At 43.4% G+C, this 18,809-nt stretch overlaps 1 protein-coding gene across 4 annotated transcripts in view; it reads right to left on the reverse strand.

Moving 5' to 3' along the window:
• The window catches only part of ENPP2 (ectonucleotide pyrophosphatase/phosphodiesterase 2), an 87,337-nt gene that overhangs the window by 18,425 nt on the left and 50,103 nt on the right, over positions 1-18,809 (reverse strand). For 3 of the 4 annotated variants that reach the window (XM_079984220.1, XM_079984222.1, XM_079984219.1), the window contains 9 exons: positions 13,516-13,668; positions 11,236-11,344; positions 9,733-9,858; positions 7,735-7,766; positions 5,787-5,914; positions 4,221-4,308; positions 3,529-3,616; positions 2,032-2,204; positions 257-305 (listed from right to left, as the gene is read on the reverse strand). In XM_079984220.1, coding sequence (XP_079840346.1) covers positions 257-305; positions 2,032-2,204; positions 3,529-3,616; positions 4,221-4,308; positions 5,787-5,914; positions 7,735-7,766; positions 9,733-9,858; positions 11,236-11,344; positions 13,516-13,668 — 946 coding nt within the window. The remainder of the gene's footprint in view (positions 1-256; positions 306-2,031; positions 2,205-3,528; positions 3,617-4,220; positions 4,309-5,786; positions 5,915-7,734; positions 7,767-9,732; positions 9,859-11,235; positions 11,345-13,515; positions 13,669-18,809) is intronic. The other variant, XM_079984221.1, reaches the window with a different exon arrangement.

The raw sequence follows: 18,809 nt of genomic DNA on the forward strand, positions 1-18,809 counted from the left end.
GCCCTTTGGCTCATGCCTGCTGCCACTGTAGCACTGCAGCCAGGCAGCTATTAAGTGTGGCAGAAGAGATGGGACCAGATAGATAGCAAGGGATTTGGGTGAGGGGTGCATAAGCTCCCTAAACAACTTCTAACAAAATTTGCCTGGTTAGAAATGCACAAGATGCTGGCTGGTTTCTTATCATGTTAAACTGGCAGTAAGCTAAGCATGAGAAATAAAATGGTTCATTTTACGGAGTTGGCCCCCGTGTCCTCACCTTCCGTTCCTTTGACATAAAGACGCCGATTGAGTTCGTCCAACTTATTCTATTAAAAAAAAAGAAAGCACACACAGAGAGCACATAGGAGATTGGCAGCTGAACTAAAAGATCGGCAGCTGGACTAAGAGAACATTCTCTTATTCCCATTCTCAATATTTACCTTGCAAAGCAAGACTAGTCCTGTCAGAAGGGCTCTGGGTAAGATTTCCTAATTTGTAAGGACACGTCTCTGCTATACCCCTTTGCAAGCAACTACTGACAAGAAAGAATTTGCTAAAGTTCTACATGCACGTCAAATGAAAAATCCGCTCAGTTCTTTGTCTAAGGTCTTCTCTTGATGCGTGTCTGAACAGTCCTCTCCTTGGTAGGATACCCAGGCCAATCCGTGCAGCTAAACTGAGAAGACTGACCATACGCGCTGGATGGATTTGTGCAAGGTTCAAGCTGCAGTCAAGTCAACTGCTTTGCCCTGCAGGCCTCCTTATAGCAGGACACGGGCATGAACCTTTCATTAGGCAAGACTCCAGGCCCCATCTCTCCAGGAATCTGCATGCCACATCATCTCAGCATTTGAAAACTGGCTCCCTTTGCAGCAAAAAAACATACAAAGGCATAGATTTTTAAAAAACCAAAGGGTTACCAACCTTTGGGGGCTTACTGTGACATTTGGATTTTTCAGCAAGTGCTGTAAGCACCAGCTGCTTTTGTGAATACTCTCCCCTTCCCCTTAATCGCCTCCCTTGCTCCCGCCAAAACAAAAGCACACACACACACACAGGCAACACTTCCCCAATGAACTTGGGTAAAAGTCAGATCCAGTAGAATTAACCTGATCCGTGAAAGGAACATAGAGCTGAAACAGGAAGCGGGACAGAGAATCACTCTTCCATTTTCCTCCTTCAGCTCCATGTATTATTTAAGGGAGAAAAACCTGAGAAAAACTCAGTGAGGTTCCCGTGGAAGGGGTGCAGCTTGGAGGTTTCTTGGGTGCCATGGTGCCACTGGACCCAGCAAGATCGACCTCAGCCGGTGCCTATCTCCTTACAACCATTCTAGGGAGTGGAACTTGCTCTCTGCCTCCTACTCATCATCATGAGACGCTGTCCCATGAGACTAGGGCCCTTCAGGATTTAACCTCCTTCTGTTGGGCCTGTAAGACAGAGCTATTCTGCCTGGCCTTTAATTTGAATTCAGCTTGATCTTTTATTTCCCTTCTCTTCCCTCTCCCTCCCCTTTTATGAAGATCACCCGCTCTGAGACCCCACAGCTAATTCTCCCTTGGCCTCCTCGCTGGCCCAAGTAGGACTAATTCAGCCAGCTAGCCCTGGGGATTTTCTAATTGAATTTTGAATTTTATTGTTATTCATGTTTTTATACTGTATTTTATGCTGCTTTTATAATTAAGTGTTTTAAAGTGTTTTAAATTTGTTGTTAGCCGCCCTGGGCCCAGTTTTTGAACCGGGAAAGGCGGGGTATAAATAAAAAATTATTATTATTATTATTATTATTATTATTATTATTATTATTAGCAGCAGCAGCAGCAGCAGCAGCAGCAGCAGGGAAGAGACCAGTTCAGAGAATTGCTCATTGCAAGGGGGAAAATCAGCCTACTACAGGTAACCTGAGACACATTCAATGGCGGTCCGGGAGAGAATGATTCGTATCACTTGTCAGGTCACGTTACACACTGGTCACCATGAAGCATTGCAGACATTCAAAGAGGCAATTGCTTGGTGGACCTTCCTGGTAGCCAGAGCTTCCCACGGCCTTACCTTGTCCTCACAGGTGCATCCCAGGTCATAGTCAGACGAAGGTGTTGTAGCCACAGGATAGAGCGGCCGAGTAACTTCTTCTGGCATGACTGGCTTATACGTGTTGCTCCGCAGGAGGTGATTTAAGCTTCCGTGGGTCCCGTTGTTAGGAGCAGGCTTTAATCCAAGGAGATCTGGAAAGTGCATAGAATGAAACTAAGTTCCGCATGGCAGCTCACTGTGGCACTTTCAAGACTGCAAACTGAATGGCCCCTTGTCTCCCCAGGCAGCAACTTATGGTGTGTCGCCAGGAAATTGTTCTTTAGGAGAGGTTTCTGCCATGGCTGTTACTTCGCATTGTTTTTAAATTCATCTGGTGTTATTGCCTGTGCTGCTTTTAACTGTTTTTATTGCATGTCACACAACGCCTCGAGGCATGTGTGGAAAGGGATGGATGATGGAGAGACGGGCAGAGAGACAGAAACAGTCTTCCCAGCATCAGGTGAACATATTTTCAATCTCTGCTTAAGCCAATTTCACCTGGCCACCATGTTTTACTCCTGGCCGTTGTGACATTATATATATATATATATATATACACACATACATACATACCCCACCCATCTGGCTGGGTTTCCCCAGCCACTCTGTGTGGCTTTCAACAGAATATTAAAATACAATAGTCTATTCTCTTAATAGCTTCCCAAAACAGGGCTGCTTTCAGATGTCTTCTAAAAGTCTGGTAGTTGTTTTTCTCTTTGACATTTGGTGAGAGGGCGTTCCACAGGACGGGTGCCACTACCAAGAAGGCCCTCTGCCTGGTTCCCTGTAACTTGGCTTCTCACATTGAGGGAACTGTCAGAAGGCCCTTGGCGCTGGACCTCAGTGTTTGGGCAGAACGATGGGGGTGGAGACACTCCTTCAGGTATACTGGTCCGAGGCCATTTAGGGCTTTAAAGGTCAGCACCAACACTTTGAATTATTATTATTACTAGTCAGCCACACTGAAAGCACTTTTGCTGAAGGGCAGGTTAAGGTAAAGGTAAATGACCCCTGGACGGTTACATCCAGTCAAAGGCGACTAAGGGGTTATGGCGCTCATCTTGCTTTCAGGCCGAGGGAGCCTGTGCTTGTCCGCAGACAGCTTTCTAGGTCATGTGGCCAGCAGGACTAAACCGCTTCTGGTGCAACAGGACACCGTGACAGAAACCAGAGTGCACGCAAACGCCATTTACTTTCCTGCCACAGCAGTACCTATTTATCTACTTGCACTGGTGTGCTTTCGAACTGCTAGGTTGGCAGGAGCTGGGGCAGAGCAACAGGAGTTAAGGAAGCATGGCAGATCGCCCTGCAAGAGGCAACAATATAGGATTCTGATCTTCAGCCTGCAACAGAATTTCTCAAAAGAAAAATGCGGTCCTAGAACAGAAGAAAGAAAGAAAGAAAGAGAGAGAGAGAGAGAGAGAGAGAGAGAGAGAGAGAGAGAGAGAGAGAGAGAAAACGAGTGTTTCCACTTACCACACATCACATTGTAAAGTTCTATATTCTCAAAAGGAGGCACTTTTGCCCTGAATTTAAACGAAGGTCCGTAGCCTACAAAGACCGTCTGAGAGAGAAAGACAGAAAAGAAGAAACAGTAGCATCACTGTAGCCAAATGCATTTTGTAATCTGGGAGCGGCTGTCTAGAGGGCCACACTGTTGTTCAAGCCAGTCTTCCAAGGGCCACGTGCCAGCTGCTTGTGGCCCATGTCAGCGTAAACACACAATGTCCACACACGCTCACCAGACCTGTAGTCTTCCCTCTGTCACAGACACAAGCAGCCAGATGCTCCTACACACAAACACCCCCTCCCCAATATCCAGCCTTGTCCATTCCAGTGCTTGAGTGAAATGTCTGGAAATGCTGCCTTCTGCTTTGAGACTTCCCACCTACTTCCACTCCTGTGCTGGAATAGGCATTAGGAAGGTAATGTCGGCTTCTCATCACAAACAGTAGCCAGAGGCTTCATTTCCAATCTCAGCTCTGTGCTGTTTAGCACCAAGAGCGGAAATACACAATCCCTCTGAACCTCTAATGAGCAGGGAGAGCAATATTATTACTCAGCTGGGAGACAAAGCATTCTGCTTACCCTTTAAGCTAATTCAGGAACGTTACTTTTGTGCTAACAACACCTGCCATACCACCTCCGAGTATTCTGCTACCGCTTACCTGCATGCTATTGATCTTGTTATCGTAGCCGTGGTCTCCGTGGAAATAGCATTTTCCTGATATTTTCTTAAACACGTCTCCAGGTCTCCTAGAGGTTTTAAGAAGATGTTGTTGTTCTTTTACTGCCACAAAGGAGTTCAAATGCAGCTTAAGGCTCAGTTCCCCAAGGAGGGCACCTCTATAGACTGCCACTTTTTTTACCGGTGGAATTCAATCACAGACCAGCAAATTCAGGTTGCAGAAATGAAGCGGATTTGGCATGGTTGTGAAGCAAGCCTGCTCCCCAACCCCGCCAACCCCCCCCCCCCACATACCTAACTTTTAGCGGCAAGGGAAATAATGCAACAATGCACTAAATGTGGGATAACAATGGCTTAGAATCACAGAATCATAGAATCATAGAATCATAGAGTTGGAAGAGACCACAAGGGCCATCGCGTCCAACCCCCTGCCAGGTTTGATGCAAGGTTGCTTGATGCAAGGTTGATGCTTGCTTGATGCAAGGTTGCGGAACCATTGGATAAACTTTGTGCAAATAAATCAGGTTGAATGTTCAATTACCAGTTCATCTGGAAATGACCCAATTGCAGAAAGACAGTTATTTACGCAAAGGTAGGGGTAAAAGGATCTGTTAATTTTGACTCTCTCTCTGTTTCTCACTTTCAATTCAAATTCAGTTCTTCACATTTCTGCAGCAATTTGCAATTTTTAAAAAACCCAAACCTCATGAAAATTCTGCAACATTTTTGTGCGAATTTAAACCCAACACACACGCTTTTGTATGGAGTTTTGACATGTGTATATATGCAAGCAATTTATCCTAATACCACATGTTTTTGCATGTTATTTTTACCAATATATTTGCTTTCACTCGCATTTCCCCGCTAATATATGCATTTTTGTATATATTCTTTTGATTGGGCAGCTAAAAATTCAGATAGGTGTGAATTTCAAAGGACAGCTGCATTTCTGTTTCCATATTCTTCAGGGAACAGCAGATTTGAAAGATTCAACTTTAATTGTGAACTGAATCAACCTGCCCCCAGACTGACAGACAGTCAGCCCCCGCCCCCTGGTTAAATGTTACTGAAAATCTAACACACCATTAGAAATTTTTTTTGGCAAGAAACCTCTTCTCAACTCTTGAAAAACTAAGGCTGCAATCCTAACAACAGCTACTCACAAGTAAACCACAAATAAGCAGGGCTAGGATTGCAGCCTTAGTCTAAGCAATATTATTTCATAATTCTGAGGATCCTTCATACTGTTATAGCTGTGCCGCTAAGGAAATAAAAAAAAAAAATATAGGAAACTCTTCGATATTATCGAGTCCATCTTGCAAGATGTACGTTTTTATAATTCTCTATAGGACTCTCTTTTTGAGACTAATGAGTAACCATGCAGCAATTCTGTATGTCAACAGCCACTGATATAGACATGGCTGGTTTCTTTAGCTATGGATAAGAAACCAAGCTCAATTCACTGCTTTTTTTACAGATGTTAGATCTAGTTCATTGGAAATCTCGAAAGGCAAAAAGTCGTAAGCGGAGGAAGACGTCTGCTTACTTGGCCACATGCCATCTTCTTTCCACCAACAAATGAATATCCTCGATCCTTCGGTTATTCGCGTAATGCAAACGCTTAGGGAGATGCTGCTTCAAATATGGCTTGAAGTGCTGGTCAGGCTTCCTGCACTGAAACACAGAATTGCAGAGTTGGAGAAGGGACAACGAGGGTCATCAAGCTCAACCTGCTGCAGTGCAGGAACCTTTTTGCCCAGCCCAGGGCTCAAACTCAGGACCCTGAGATTAAGAGTCTCATGCTCTACCAACTGAGCTAGGGAGTTTATAACAGGGAATGGCAGGTCATTGTCCAAGTCATCTGCCGCCAGAAGCAGGAACCCTTTCTAAACCTACCCTTACGTAATAGCAGTGCACCCTGTATCTCTTATAAAGCTTATATCAAGTCAGATCATTTGCCCACTTATACTAGTATTGTCGGGACACAGGTGGCACTGTTGGTTAAACCACAGAGCCTAGGGTTCGAATCCCCGCGACAGGGTGAGCTCCCGTTGCTCGGTCCCTGCTCCTGCCAACCTAGCAGTTCGAAAGCACATCAAAGTGCAAGTAGATAAATAGGTACCACTCCAGCAGAAAGGTAAAGTGTGTTTCTGTGCGCTGCTCTGAAGCAGCTTAGTCATGCTGGCCACATTATCCGGAAGCTGTATGCCAGCTCCCTCGGCCAATAAAGCGAGATGAGTCCGCAACCCCAGAGTCGTCCACGACTGGACCTAATGGTCAGGGGTCCCTTTACCTTTAATAGTACTGTCTACTCTGATTGGCAGCAGCTCCACAGGGTTTCAGGCAGCAGGCTTGCCAAACACCCATGGTCAGGTGAGAACTTAACTTGAGGCTACAGGCACATAAGCAGCGAGCTGAGGCTTCATGACCCAAACACCTACAGTAACATCTAATGTAGGGATGTCAGAGAATTCCAGTAGGAAATAGAAGCACAAATTGACCATCCTAGGTCTAGAAAGGAAATTAATCCAGTGAATATGATCGGTATCAATCCAGCTAAAACAATTTGTATTTGCTGAAAACCATGTTTTTTTAAAGCCTGCGGACGATACACAATGAATGACTTTTTTCCACTTTGTTTTGATGCTTCCTTCACATTGAAATGAACAGTGTGCAAATAATTACAGAATTGATTATGCTAAATTTGTAAGTTGCAAAAGTGACACTAAGCAGCAGGCAGCAACGTGAAAAGTTTAGTGTTGGGTGGAAACCGAACCGTGGCAAAACAGAAACAGCACCAATTGTGATGAAGAAAGAGCAGGAGGGAAATGGCAGCCTTCTTACAACCCAAATCCAATGTTAGAGTCATTGAAAATAGTGGGCATACCTACTTTAGATCCATTAATTTAAATGGGTCTCCTGCGAGTATAACTTGGTTGGATACAACCACCACAGTTTGTGCTCTTAGAGTTTGTCATCTGCAATTGACTGCAGTGAATTGTAGACTGTTTGCTTAATTTCTTCCACCAAAATCTTTAAGATTGGGGAGCTGAGGGTGGAAAGAAATTGTGTTAACACAATGCTGAGATGACTTCCATTTTCCAAAGATCCAAATTCCAAGTCTAAACTCTTTTTTCTTCCTCACTTTTTAAAAACAGAGATGTCAATTCTTTCAATGGAGTACTAGCAAAATATTTACTTGGAAAAGAGTTTTTTTTTTCCCATTTCCAAAGGGATGGGATAAAGGGACTGTGTTCAGAGAATTAAGGCATTAAGTTGGTGCGTGTTATCCAGAAAAGTTATAAAAATCTGTTAGCAGCAACAAAACAGTGGAAATCATGATGAGCTTTCTTCCACACCCATGAACGGTCCTATTTAGGAGGCTTTATGATGGTCTGATCAGTATCCTCTTGACCAAGTTCCATGTTAGTAGCATTGTAAATGCTCAGCCCATAATTAGAAGCCACAAGAGTGTGTGCTTAGCAAATACTTACTGTGAGATTAGCAACGATGGCTTTTGGATCATCTGTTGGAGAAAGGGGGGAAAAAAGAGAGAAATCAACTGAACCTTGAGCTAGAGAAAAAGTTTTCAGAACAAGAATTAGCTTTCATATTAAAAATGCTTTTATTTTGCATTCTGGCATGGATCCAAACCATGCATTTAGATGTGTGGAAAGGGTCTCCTGCTTGTGAAAGAAACATTTATGCTTTGTGCTAGAGCACTGCACAAGAATAGTGAAACAAAGAAGGCAGGGTGATGTTCTACTTGTGTAAGCATAACTACCGTATTTTTCGCTCTATAAGATGCACCAGACCACAAGACACACCTAGTTTTTGGAGGAGGAAAACAAGAAAAAAAAATATTCTGAATCTCAGAAGCCAAAAAAGCAAGAGGGATTGCTGCGCAGTGAAAGCAGCAATCCCTCTTGCTGTTCTGGCTTCGGTGATAGCTGTGCAGCCTGCATTCGCTCCATAAGACGCACACACATTTCCCTTTACTTTTTTAGGAGGGAAAAAGTGAGTCTTATAGAGCAAAAAATATGGTACTCTAAAACTTACTGGTTTATAGTGTTGTGGGGACTATTGCCTATTTGCAGAATAATGCCAGCTGCTCCCGACACTTCTACTCTCAGCTCCACAGATCCAACCCACTGGATGAAATATTATAATGACCTGTTAGGACAGGTATAGAGAGCCTGTGACTCTCCAAATGTTGCTCAACTACAACAACCAATGACTGATGTAGAGCATGAGGATCTTGATATCAGGGCCATAGGTTTGAGCCCCACATTGGACAAAGGATTCCTGCACTGCAGGGGGTTGGGTGACATGAACCTTGTGGTCCCTTCCAACTCTGATTCTATCAGCTCCAAGCAGCACAGCCCCCATTGTTCAGCCCGGACATTGAGGCCCAGCGCTGAGGGCCTTCTGGCAGTTCCCTCACTGCGAGAAGTGAGGTTGCAGGGAACTAGGCAGAGGGCCTTCTTGGTAGTGTCACCCACCCTGTGGAACGCCCTCCCAACAGATGTCAAGGAAATAAACAACTACCTGACTTTTAGAAAACATCTGAAGGCAACCCTGCTAAGGGAAGCTTTTAATGTTTGATGTTTTCTCATGTTTTTAATATTCTATTAAGAACCTCCCAGAGTGGCTGGGGAAACCCAGTCAGATGGGCGGGGTATAAATAATAAATTATATTATATATGAAAGTTGTAGCTCATCAACACCTGTTAGACTATAGGTTCCCCATTCCTTGTCAAACAACAGACAGCAGGTTATGATCAGAAGGCACTCAAGGCTTGCTACAGCTTGCTACAACTAAGCAAGTCTGGGTTCTGGTCAGTACTGGGATTGGCAATCATCCGAGAAATAAATGTGTGCCCCCTTGTGTTCCATGGAGAAAGTAAAGTGGAAGATAAATACAAGAAAATAAATAGGGAATTTGTCATTCCTAAACATCACTGGTAGGACACAGGTGGCGCTGTGGGTTGAACCACAGAGCCTAGGACCTGCCGATCAGAAGGTTGGTGGTTCGAATCCCCATGACGGGGTGAGCTCCCGCTGCTCGGTCCCTGCTCCTGCCAACCTAGCAGTTCGAAAGCACGTCAAAGTGCAAGTAGATAAATAGGTACCACTCTGGCAGGAAGGTAAACGGCATTTCCGTGCACTGCTCTGGTTCGCCAGAAGCAGCTTAGTCATGCTGGCCACATGACCTGGAAGCTGTACACCGGCTCCCTCAGCCAGTAAAGCGAGATGAGCACCGCAACCCCAGAGTCGGTCACGACTGGACCTAATGGTCAGGGGTCACTTTACTTTTACCTTTAAACATCACCGGTATCTCAAAATCCCTGAGTTAGGAAGTGTCTCTTAAAACAAGATCGCTCTCAGCAAGAGTGTTATCTTCATACTAACATCATTTCTGGCAGCAGGAAAAGTATATATATCGGGACACACACAAAGGTGCAAGGTGAACACTGCTAAGATCAACTTACATCTGACATTGCTGTTAGCTTTGGCACGAATGCGCCCCAGTGTTCCTGGTATCAGAATTATGTCATCCACATTAGACAGGTAGTTGTTTAAATATTCAGTTCTTTCACAAGCGGCATCCTCCATCCCTGTACCAAGAAACATGATTTAGAAGGCATCAATATTTGTTACTTGAGAGCAAACTGATGGTGAGGTTAAGACTCTGGGAGCCCTTAACAGTTTACTTCTTTAACTTCACAGCATGTCCAATGGCAACGTCCCTGAGAACACCCCTAGTCATAAATAAGACCAACCAGAAGTGTCTAAGATTTTACTAAGATGGTGATTGCGGTGAAGATAAAGGCATAAAATCAGGCTTGGAAATAAAATGCAGTTAGAATATCAAAGAACTATGACAAGCACAGTAAACCTCTGCTAAGGAATTCAAGCAAATTTAAAAACACAGACTTGCAGCCCAATCTTCAGGATGCTTACTCAGAGCTTAGGCTCCACTGACTTGCATGATTCTTCTCTCTAGAACGTATACTTAAGACTGCAACCTGAACACTGAAAATACTAATGCGTTGGCTTTTAAAAGTAAAATAGCCCTACAAAACACCTGTTAGCAATAAGAGGTGGCTGAATACACCTGAGGTCCATGACTAAATTATCAACCTTGTCAAGGTTTCTGTAGTTATCGTTGTAGCTTCTTGGCGTTTTTCTTGTCTTTCTACTCTTAGAAATGATTGATTGCACATTACCCTGGCCAGACTTCAGTAAAAAGAATTCACACACACTCACCAAACGTAAAGAATCAAAAAGTTGTGTGAGGTCATCCTATCTGCCTAGAATAATCTCAAACTGGTTTTGACATTCACTTCTGGGGGCTGCAGCCCTGACCCATCAGCAACCTATGCTCAAATAAGGAATTAGATAGCCATCATCTCTGTCCTAGACTGAACTCGTATTGTGTGGGCTTGTTTCAAAAGTTGTTGCAGCAGCCCAAGCAGAATCTCAGTTCTTATGACTAAATTAATAGGTTTGCGGGACAAGCAGTGAACTCTTCAGGCGGGTGACATCTGAACTATCCTTCTTCGGCCAGATTGTTTTGTTGTTGCTTTTAACCTTTCAGTAGTTCATCTCTCAGCAAACTGTTTGACACATTAGTGATAAATGTGATAAAGTCAAATACAAATCTCCAAATGAGACTAGACTTCAGAAGGTCTGAAGTGGGAACAAACCACTGCAAGACAACACCTCATCCTCTTCAGACTTCCTTTAGATATTTGTGTTTGCACTCATTTCACATGTTTCTCCCTATTCTCCACTGAAGACATGACAATATGTGTATGTCTTAAAAACATGAGGACACACGCTGGAATTCGAATGACTCCTGAAGAAGCAGGTCTCTCATTTACCAACACTCCCTTGACATCTTTTGCTAACTGGATACCTTTAGATATTCCGAAAAAATTAGCTGAGACTTTTGCATAAAGTTTGAAAAATAAAATAAAATAAATAATTACCATGATCACCAACGAAGATAATGTTGACACATCGGTGCAGGTTCAACTGCTTCAGCCCATCCATTAGTTGTCCCAGGATCTTGTCAATCTCTCTTAGCGGATGCAACATCTAAATATGCATATATTTACACAAAGGGTGAAAATCAGCTCTTTCCCACCCAACTCTCACACTTTGGTTCATTTTCCAGTTCAATTTTACACAGCCAAACCCCAGCTTTGGACTTGTGGCATTATCACCATACCTTCAATTGTATAGTGTCAGTAAAATAAAGTCCAGAAAGATAAAGAACATAGTCTAATCCGGTGTTGGAGCAGACCAAGGGACTAGCAGGCCCAGCACCCCATTTTCCATATGTTTAGTAGTCACTGATGAGGCTTATGGTGCAATCCTACACATATCTACTAAAAAGTAAGCCCCACTGAGTTCAATGGGACTTACTTCCAGATAAGTGTGTATAGGACTATAAACTTCATCTCCACTAATTTGCACTTCCCGTGATGTTATCCTTCCATGTTTTTCACATGAGCGTTATCATATATGACATTCGAAGTGATAGTAAGATTTTCTGTGAAATCCCTCAAATGGTGGTGAAGCTTGAGCCCCTGTATGGAAATCACTGATCTAAGAAACTGAGATGATCATATGGAAATACCAACCAGCTTGTGAAGTATGCTAGAACGCAGGTCTTTTGTAGACTCGTATTCTTAAGTAACATAACAGAAGACTTCAAATTTTAAGTGAGCCCCTAGTCCACTTGCTTAAACTGTTTAAAAAGGCCTTGGCTAAAGATATTAAAGATATTAAAGATGCCTGAAATCCATACTTTTAAACAATAGACATATAAAATCAAAATATCCGAGCACCACACAATGCACTACCAAGACCTAGAATGGAGGTTTTTTGCCAATACATTTCTCCAAACAAATATGATGCCTGTATTTAATAAAATATACTTCCCTCAGATTCCTCGTGGGACAATGCAAGCAGAGGACTGCATAGCCTTCATGTTTGACTATCTAACAAATTAGTTTTAGAGCGAAGTTGAACGACTGTCTATTTAAGAATGAAAGCTACTAGGCAAATGCTTCTTTTCCTACACAACACTGCATTTTGCCTATTTATTAGTGAACCACAGAAACAGCTCCCCCGCCACCACCTTTTCTAATGCACAAGTCTTAAACTTGGGAGTTCGGACTTGGAGTACTCATGAATTTCAAATGAGTGGCTTGGGGTGGGTTTTGCTTGTTTGCTTTTGCGGGAATATTTGCCTCTGAGGAAACCTGAAGCAGTGGCATTGGCAAGATGAAAAAGACAACCAGTCACATACATTTACGTCCTACGTCCAGATTGACCGAAATAATCCAAAGCTAGGCATTTTTAATACTGTAAAATAAAGCACACACAAACATCAACTTCAGTCTACTTCTGCGGGTTCAAAAATTAGGGAACCTTCGGCAAGCCTCCACAATGTCAAACCAAGCCATTTCTACGACCTATGAAGAACCTAAAGCTTTAGTGAAGACATCCCACAGATGTCCAAGTGCAGATTGCTAATCCTGGGTTGTGATTGCTCAAACAAACAGATGCCCCAATATCACTTGCCAATTTTCACCGCCTCAAAACATTCCTGAAGTTCTGAGGAGGCATTTTAGTCCTCCAAAACAAATGGCTGACATCAAATATTAAGCTGATGGCCATGAAATTGAAAAGATTTTACAGACCAATTCTTGTGACCTAGCTTTTCCTTTGATGCCCCGTTGTAAGGGGGATGCTAAAAGCAGCCTTGTGCCATGCTAAGAAAGGAAGAAAACTGGTAATATTTCCTCAGTAACCCTCAGGCACTACTGGTAAGACTATTCCAGATGGAAATACACCCATTTCAAGAAATGATTTTTAGCCAAAAAGGATGATATGAAGTCTGGTAAAAAGCTTGACTCTAAGGGCTTGTCTAGACATTTCCATCTGTGGACAGAGAACTTTGGATGAACTTTTTTCCAGCAGGATTTATTTGCTGGTGTGCCCTGTCTGTACCACTTATATACATATTTTTAAACACTTAAGATGATCGGGCTAGTACAAGGAGAACACAAGTCCAAAAAAGAGGGAGACGAGACAGACTACCGTTGCTGATTAAACAGTAGCAGTCTGTTGACATATTTTCAAGATGGTCGCAATGGAAGTTCCACTCTGAAGAAGAGAATTCCAAAGTTGAAAAAAGAAAAAGAATCAAACGGTACAAGAGCTTCAGAATTTGGTGCGCGTCAATTTTGTAAACTTACTTTGTTCCGACGGGATTCCGCAGAGTATTGTTCCGCTCTTGGCGCTTTTCTTCTTTTCTTGGAAGAATCAACACGTCTTTTCTGTCTCCTCTTGGGAGTGATCTTTCTCTTAGGTCTTTTAGATGGAGTAAGAGGTGAGCCAAAACTACTCTCCTGTACTGGCGGAGAGAGATGCCTGGACTCAGAAAAAGCTCATCTCGTCTAACACCAGATGGTTAAAACTACCTGTGCCAGCAGCAGATTTAGGAATCAGTACACCAAGTCTTGGTTAAGGCCACCAGAGGTCGTTCAGAGGTCAAGTCAGGTCAAAGTTACTTCAGTCAGTTACTTATAAGAATAGAACTAGAGCCCATCAGAAACAACAATTCCCTGAAGCAGAGGTTTATTTTCTAGTGGGAAAAGGGCTGTGGCTCAGTGGTAGTGGATCTGCTTTGAAGGGAGAAGGTTCCAAGTTCAATCCCTGGCATGAAAAGACTCCTGCCCTGTCTGAAACTCTGGAAAGCCACTTTCAGTCAGTGTAGAGCTATAGTCTCATTAAACAGCTTTCTGTGTTCATAAAGGACCCCATTTTATGCTCTAAAATTCAATTTCATCAGATTTTTAATGCATTTATGCCTTAAAATATTGATAATCCACAAAATGGGAGCCAAATGTATAAGAGGCCACAAAAACGATTCACATTTTATTTCCATGTGGCCAGCATGCTAGTCTGTATCTATCTGTTCCATGTGCCAAGAGGCATGCCCAATTCTTATTGTTATTATTTGTTAAAAAAACAACCACCAAAAGGCACAATATTCTTGGCAGGAAGTAGCACTACACTATTGATATTTTCTGTAAATATTGATCTTTTCTGTAAAAAAACCAAAAAAAAAAAAAAAAACCAACCCCACACATATTTCTGAATGAGACGTAATCCCACAGTTGCCACCTGTAGGGTACCATTTTGTTTTTAGCCAGGTAGTTTTCACCAACATTGGACTTATTTTTGTTGCTGGGCAAAATCACCGTGGCACCTGTTGGGAAAGGGCCTAAAGATAGATGCCGGAGACAGGAGGTAACAGCGAATTGTCCATTGCGTTAAGAAGAGGGAGAAAACCATTTGGGGAAAAGAAGAGCCTCAGAGGCAAGCAATGCGCAGTTGTCCAAGACGACTTTAAATTGATCTTTAAAAGAAGCCACATGGCATGCAACTCCAATTGACTACTCCAATGAGAGTTTCTGGCATCTTTTAGGATCAGCTTCTCAGAAGAGTGCAAGATGACACATACAGGGAGATAGTGCAGTGCAGCTCATTTAAAAAATAAAAAAAAAAGATGAAGAAAGGAAACGCAGCGAAGGAGGTTCAGACTCGGCAGTGATTTACAACGCCGTTTGTTCCTATCCGCTTAGCCATCCGCCGTCTTTGTTGTTTCAGTCGCAGACCCGCATTCTTGGAAGGAAAAACAGTGTTACCATCTGCCATGCTGTTTCATTGCTTCCCAGGCAAGCAGCTGGAAGGGAGATGCTAATCCAATTCCATTTGTCTCTCTCCAAAAAGCAGCTTCAGAGTTTCTTTTTTAAAAAAATACATATAGAAGAGGAGGAAGAGTTCAAGCTTCGTGCAGTCTTGATGAGGAGAGGAGCAGAGGAGGGAGGAAAGGAAGGATTCTCATAGTTTACTCACTCTTTCTAAAAGAAGCACAGCCAGAGCTCTAAACTGGGCCACCAAGTAGTTCTAAATAAATCAGAATTGCCATCCCAGGGTAGCATGTTAGAGGGGCAGCAGAACAGTCCGTAAGCACATGAGTTTGTTGTCCGGTTCGCAGCTCACCTAGTAGACCGCGCATTTCGTACATACATTCGCAAAGTGATAGCTTCTCTTTCCAAAGAAGTTAGAGCTAGGAAGAAAGCCAAGTCTCTATTAACCAGCCAGGGCATCACTTCAAAAGAGGAAGAACAAGGGCTATCAGTACAAGGGGTGAAAGATGGATGCATAAGATCTCTAGCTTTGTAATTAAGAGTTATAGGATCACACGCACAAAAGAGGCAGAATCTGGCCAGCCAAGGGTCTACCTCAAAGGATAACTTCCCACAACAGTAGACAACATTATGGCTATGTTCCCGTCCCGCCTCCTCCTGCTAGATAGCCAGAACATCAACTTCTGGCAGCTTAATTTCACTTTCCATGAATCTTGGCTCTGGTTTACAACAAGCTCTGGTTAGTTAAACGAACCCGCTTCATAAACCATGGTTTGCCGATGAATTGTTTGAAAGCTGGTCAGAATTAGTTTTAAGCCACTCTGCCAAAGTCCTCCACTTGGATACATGCAAGGAGAACAGGGTCAGAAGTGTGCTAGCTCAAGGTCCACGGCAGCTCCTTCCCAACTGTGTGTGTAACACTAAACCACGGTTTAGTGTTACATGCAAATATGACGGTTGTGATGGAAAAGGCAAGTACATGGTTTGGGGATGCTTCTCAGATGATGGAGGGTTTTTTCAAGGGTACAGCTAAGCAAACAAAAGAGATCCGAGACCAGATCTCTCAACATTTCCCCTCACTGGGGTCTCAGTTCAGACCAATTGCTTAAAAAAAATACTCTGGAAGAACCGGCCGTGCGTCCTCTGCATCACTTCTGTTTCTGGCACACTAATTCATTGGGCCTTGTCATCTACAAGCCATGTGGCAACTGGCAACCCAGTACTGATGGCTGGGGTCCAGCAGGATCACTAGGGGCAATGCAGTACCCAGCCTGGAGTTCTAGGACAAAGACACCACTTCCTCGCATCCCCAAGCCTTACCTCTTGGAGTACCAGTGAACTCGACCACAAGGGAGGAATTTACTCTCTGCATGCTGCTATTCTAGAGAGCTGTCAAGAGTCCTCACGCCTCCTTCCCAAAGCCCAGTGCCTTGCTTTCTGGGCATCGAGACTGCATCCCCTCAACTCAGTGCCTAGTGTGCACCATTCACACAGCCCTAAATCTGCCCCTTCAAGCACTCTGAACTTGAGCTCAGAAATTCACAGAGAGTCGATGACTCTGGTTTAGCACTAGTGAGATATGATCCCACCACAGTTTTAAAGCCAAGCAGTTTGGATCTTCCTATGAGTAAAATCTGTACCGGAAAGCCAGTATCTTAATGAAGGCATCAGTCTTAAGCAGCTATTGCACTGATTACTAGAACCGTAGAGTTGGGATGGACCACGGGTTTCATATTGTTCAACCCCCTGCAATGGAGGAGTATTCTGCTCCATGTGAAGCTCAAACCCATGACCTTGATATTAAGGGCCTCATGCTTTACCCACTGAGCTATCTCCTTGAGCCGAGCAACAAGAATCCCTTGGAGCCCAGTGTGTTGCATGTATCGATGAAGGATAACTTCTTTCCGTCTGAATATTGAGGCAAACAGACCTAATTCACACCTTCCAGACTGCAGCACACACAGATCAGAATGTATTGATGCTACAGACTTCACACTTCTCCAGTGCAGTTCTCTGCTGAAGAAAGTCCCAAAAAAATGTGCATGCAGAAATAAGTTTAAAATGTGTGTGTCTCAACCCATGCATTTCTAAACTTAAACAAAACAAAAACCAGTGATTAATGCCAAAATGGTCAAAACATAATCATGAAATGAACACATGCAAGAATGAAATGGGTCGGAAATAGATTAATTGCCCCAACCCTACTTTTATGTGTTTCCCAAACTCAAAGCTCCCTAGTGGCATTGTCATGCTCAATTGGGAGAGCATGAGACTTAATATCAGGGCTGTGGGTTCAAGCCCCACATGGAGCAAAATATTCCTGGATTGCAGGGGATTGGACTAGATGATCCTCATGGTCCTTCCAACTCTATGATCAATGATCTACTATATTATCTGTTCTGCACAGTCACACACAACCCCAATATCTTAAATAAATTGTGTAAATATACAGGAGCAACACTGGGGTCGAATACATACTGAAATTTCACCAGCTTCTTATATAACTGCAGCAAGAACACAATGCAGCTATTGTGTTAACTGTTTTTACTAGGCACGAGAGATCCTTTACTTTACAGCCAATATATTGGATGCAACAGTTTCCACCTGCAATCACTTAAAGTGGGGTCTAATGAGTCAGAGGCTGAAACGTCACAGAACAGCTGGAACCTTTATTAAGCAGAGAATACATGAGGTGTCACTTGGTTAGGTGGGCTTCCTCCAAGCTGGGGCCTTGTCCAGCTGTTTTGTACTCTAGCTCCCACTGCAGCCAGCACAGGGATAAAGCGAATAAGAGTCAAATAGGACCCGGAGCACAATAGGTTGGGAAATGTTGGATTAGGAGGAAAAGTTTTACATAATTGTTTGAGTCTCTCTTTACGATTAACCTGAATCCGTAGGCGGGTTAAAAGCCGAACACGTGATTCCCATCCCTCTAACATTTGCCTCTAAGCTCTAATGTGCTGCTCAAATACCATATGGACAGAAAAGGCCCAGATCTGTTCCAAATGTTTAAAGAGCAGCCAGCTCTGTACAAAGGAAGCGTTGGGGGTGGGGAGAAAGCGGTTTGCATGCAATAGCCAAACTACTATGATTGCTAAGCAAGCAACCCTGAGGGGTCCCCAATGAGGTCTTCCTCCCAGCTGATTTATGAGACATTCACAGCTCTTAAAAAAAAGAAAAATCTGAAAAAGGAGAAACATTAAATGCTTCCTATCCCTTTTGTAAAAGAGAGGAAAAAAACATCCTGCCCCTAGTAAATCTTGACATCTGTGCAGCATGCACAGCTGTACTGACTTCTTGAAATATTCATTTAGAAAATTCAGGCCAAACTTAGAGCGATATGGGAGATCTGGGTACCTGTCTTCTCTCTCTCTCTGTCTCTCTCTCTCACACACACACACACACCAAGGAAAGTAGCAGCATGGGTTTTTTTGGGGGGGGTGATTAAATGGGGGTGGTGGAAGCATGTTAAAGGTTAAACCCCTCTCTCAATATGAAGCCCTCACAATCTTTGCTTGTAAATACAGGCAACTCCTCATTTAAGCATGTTCAATGTGTGCGCAAACGCGCACAAATGCATCACACCGAACCCGGAAGTGATCCAAAAGCATCACAAAAAGGGGTGGTGCAGGGGCGCGACGGGGTGTTTGCAGGCTTTTCCAATGGTGTTTCAAATATACACAATTTCACTTAAACGTGTGGTGCCTTGAAAAACAACCCCCACATAAATGGGAGGCTGCCTGTAAACGAAAAATGAAGGGCGGCATTTCCATGAAAGATCTCTAGCATCACTTCTAGGTTTGACCCTCTGCTACTTTAATTGCCTGTAAAGG

This window comes from Podarcis cretensis (genome assembly GCF_951804945.1).
Source record: "Podarcis cretensis genome assembly, chromosome: 7".
Taxonomy (NCBI): domain Eukaryota; kingdom Metazoa; phylum Chordata; class Lepidosauria; order Squamata; family Lacertidae; genus Podarcis; species Podarcis cretensis.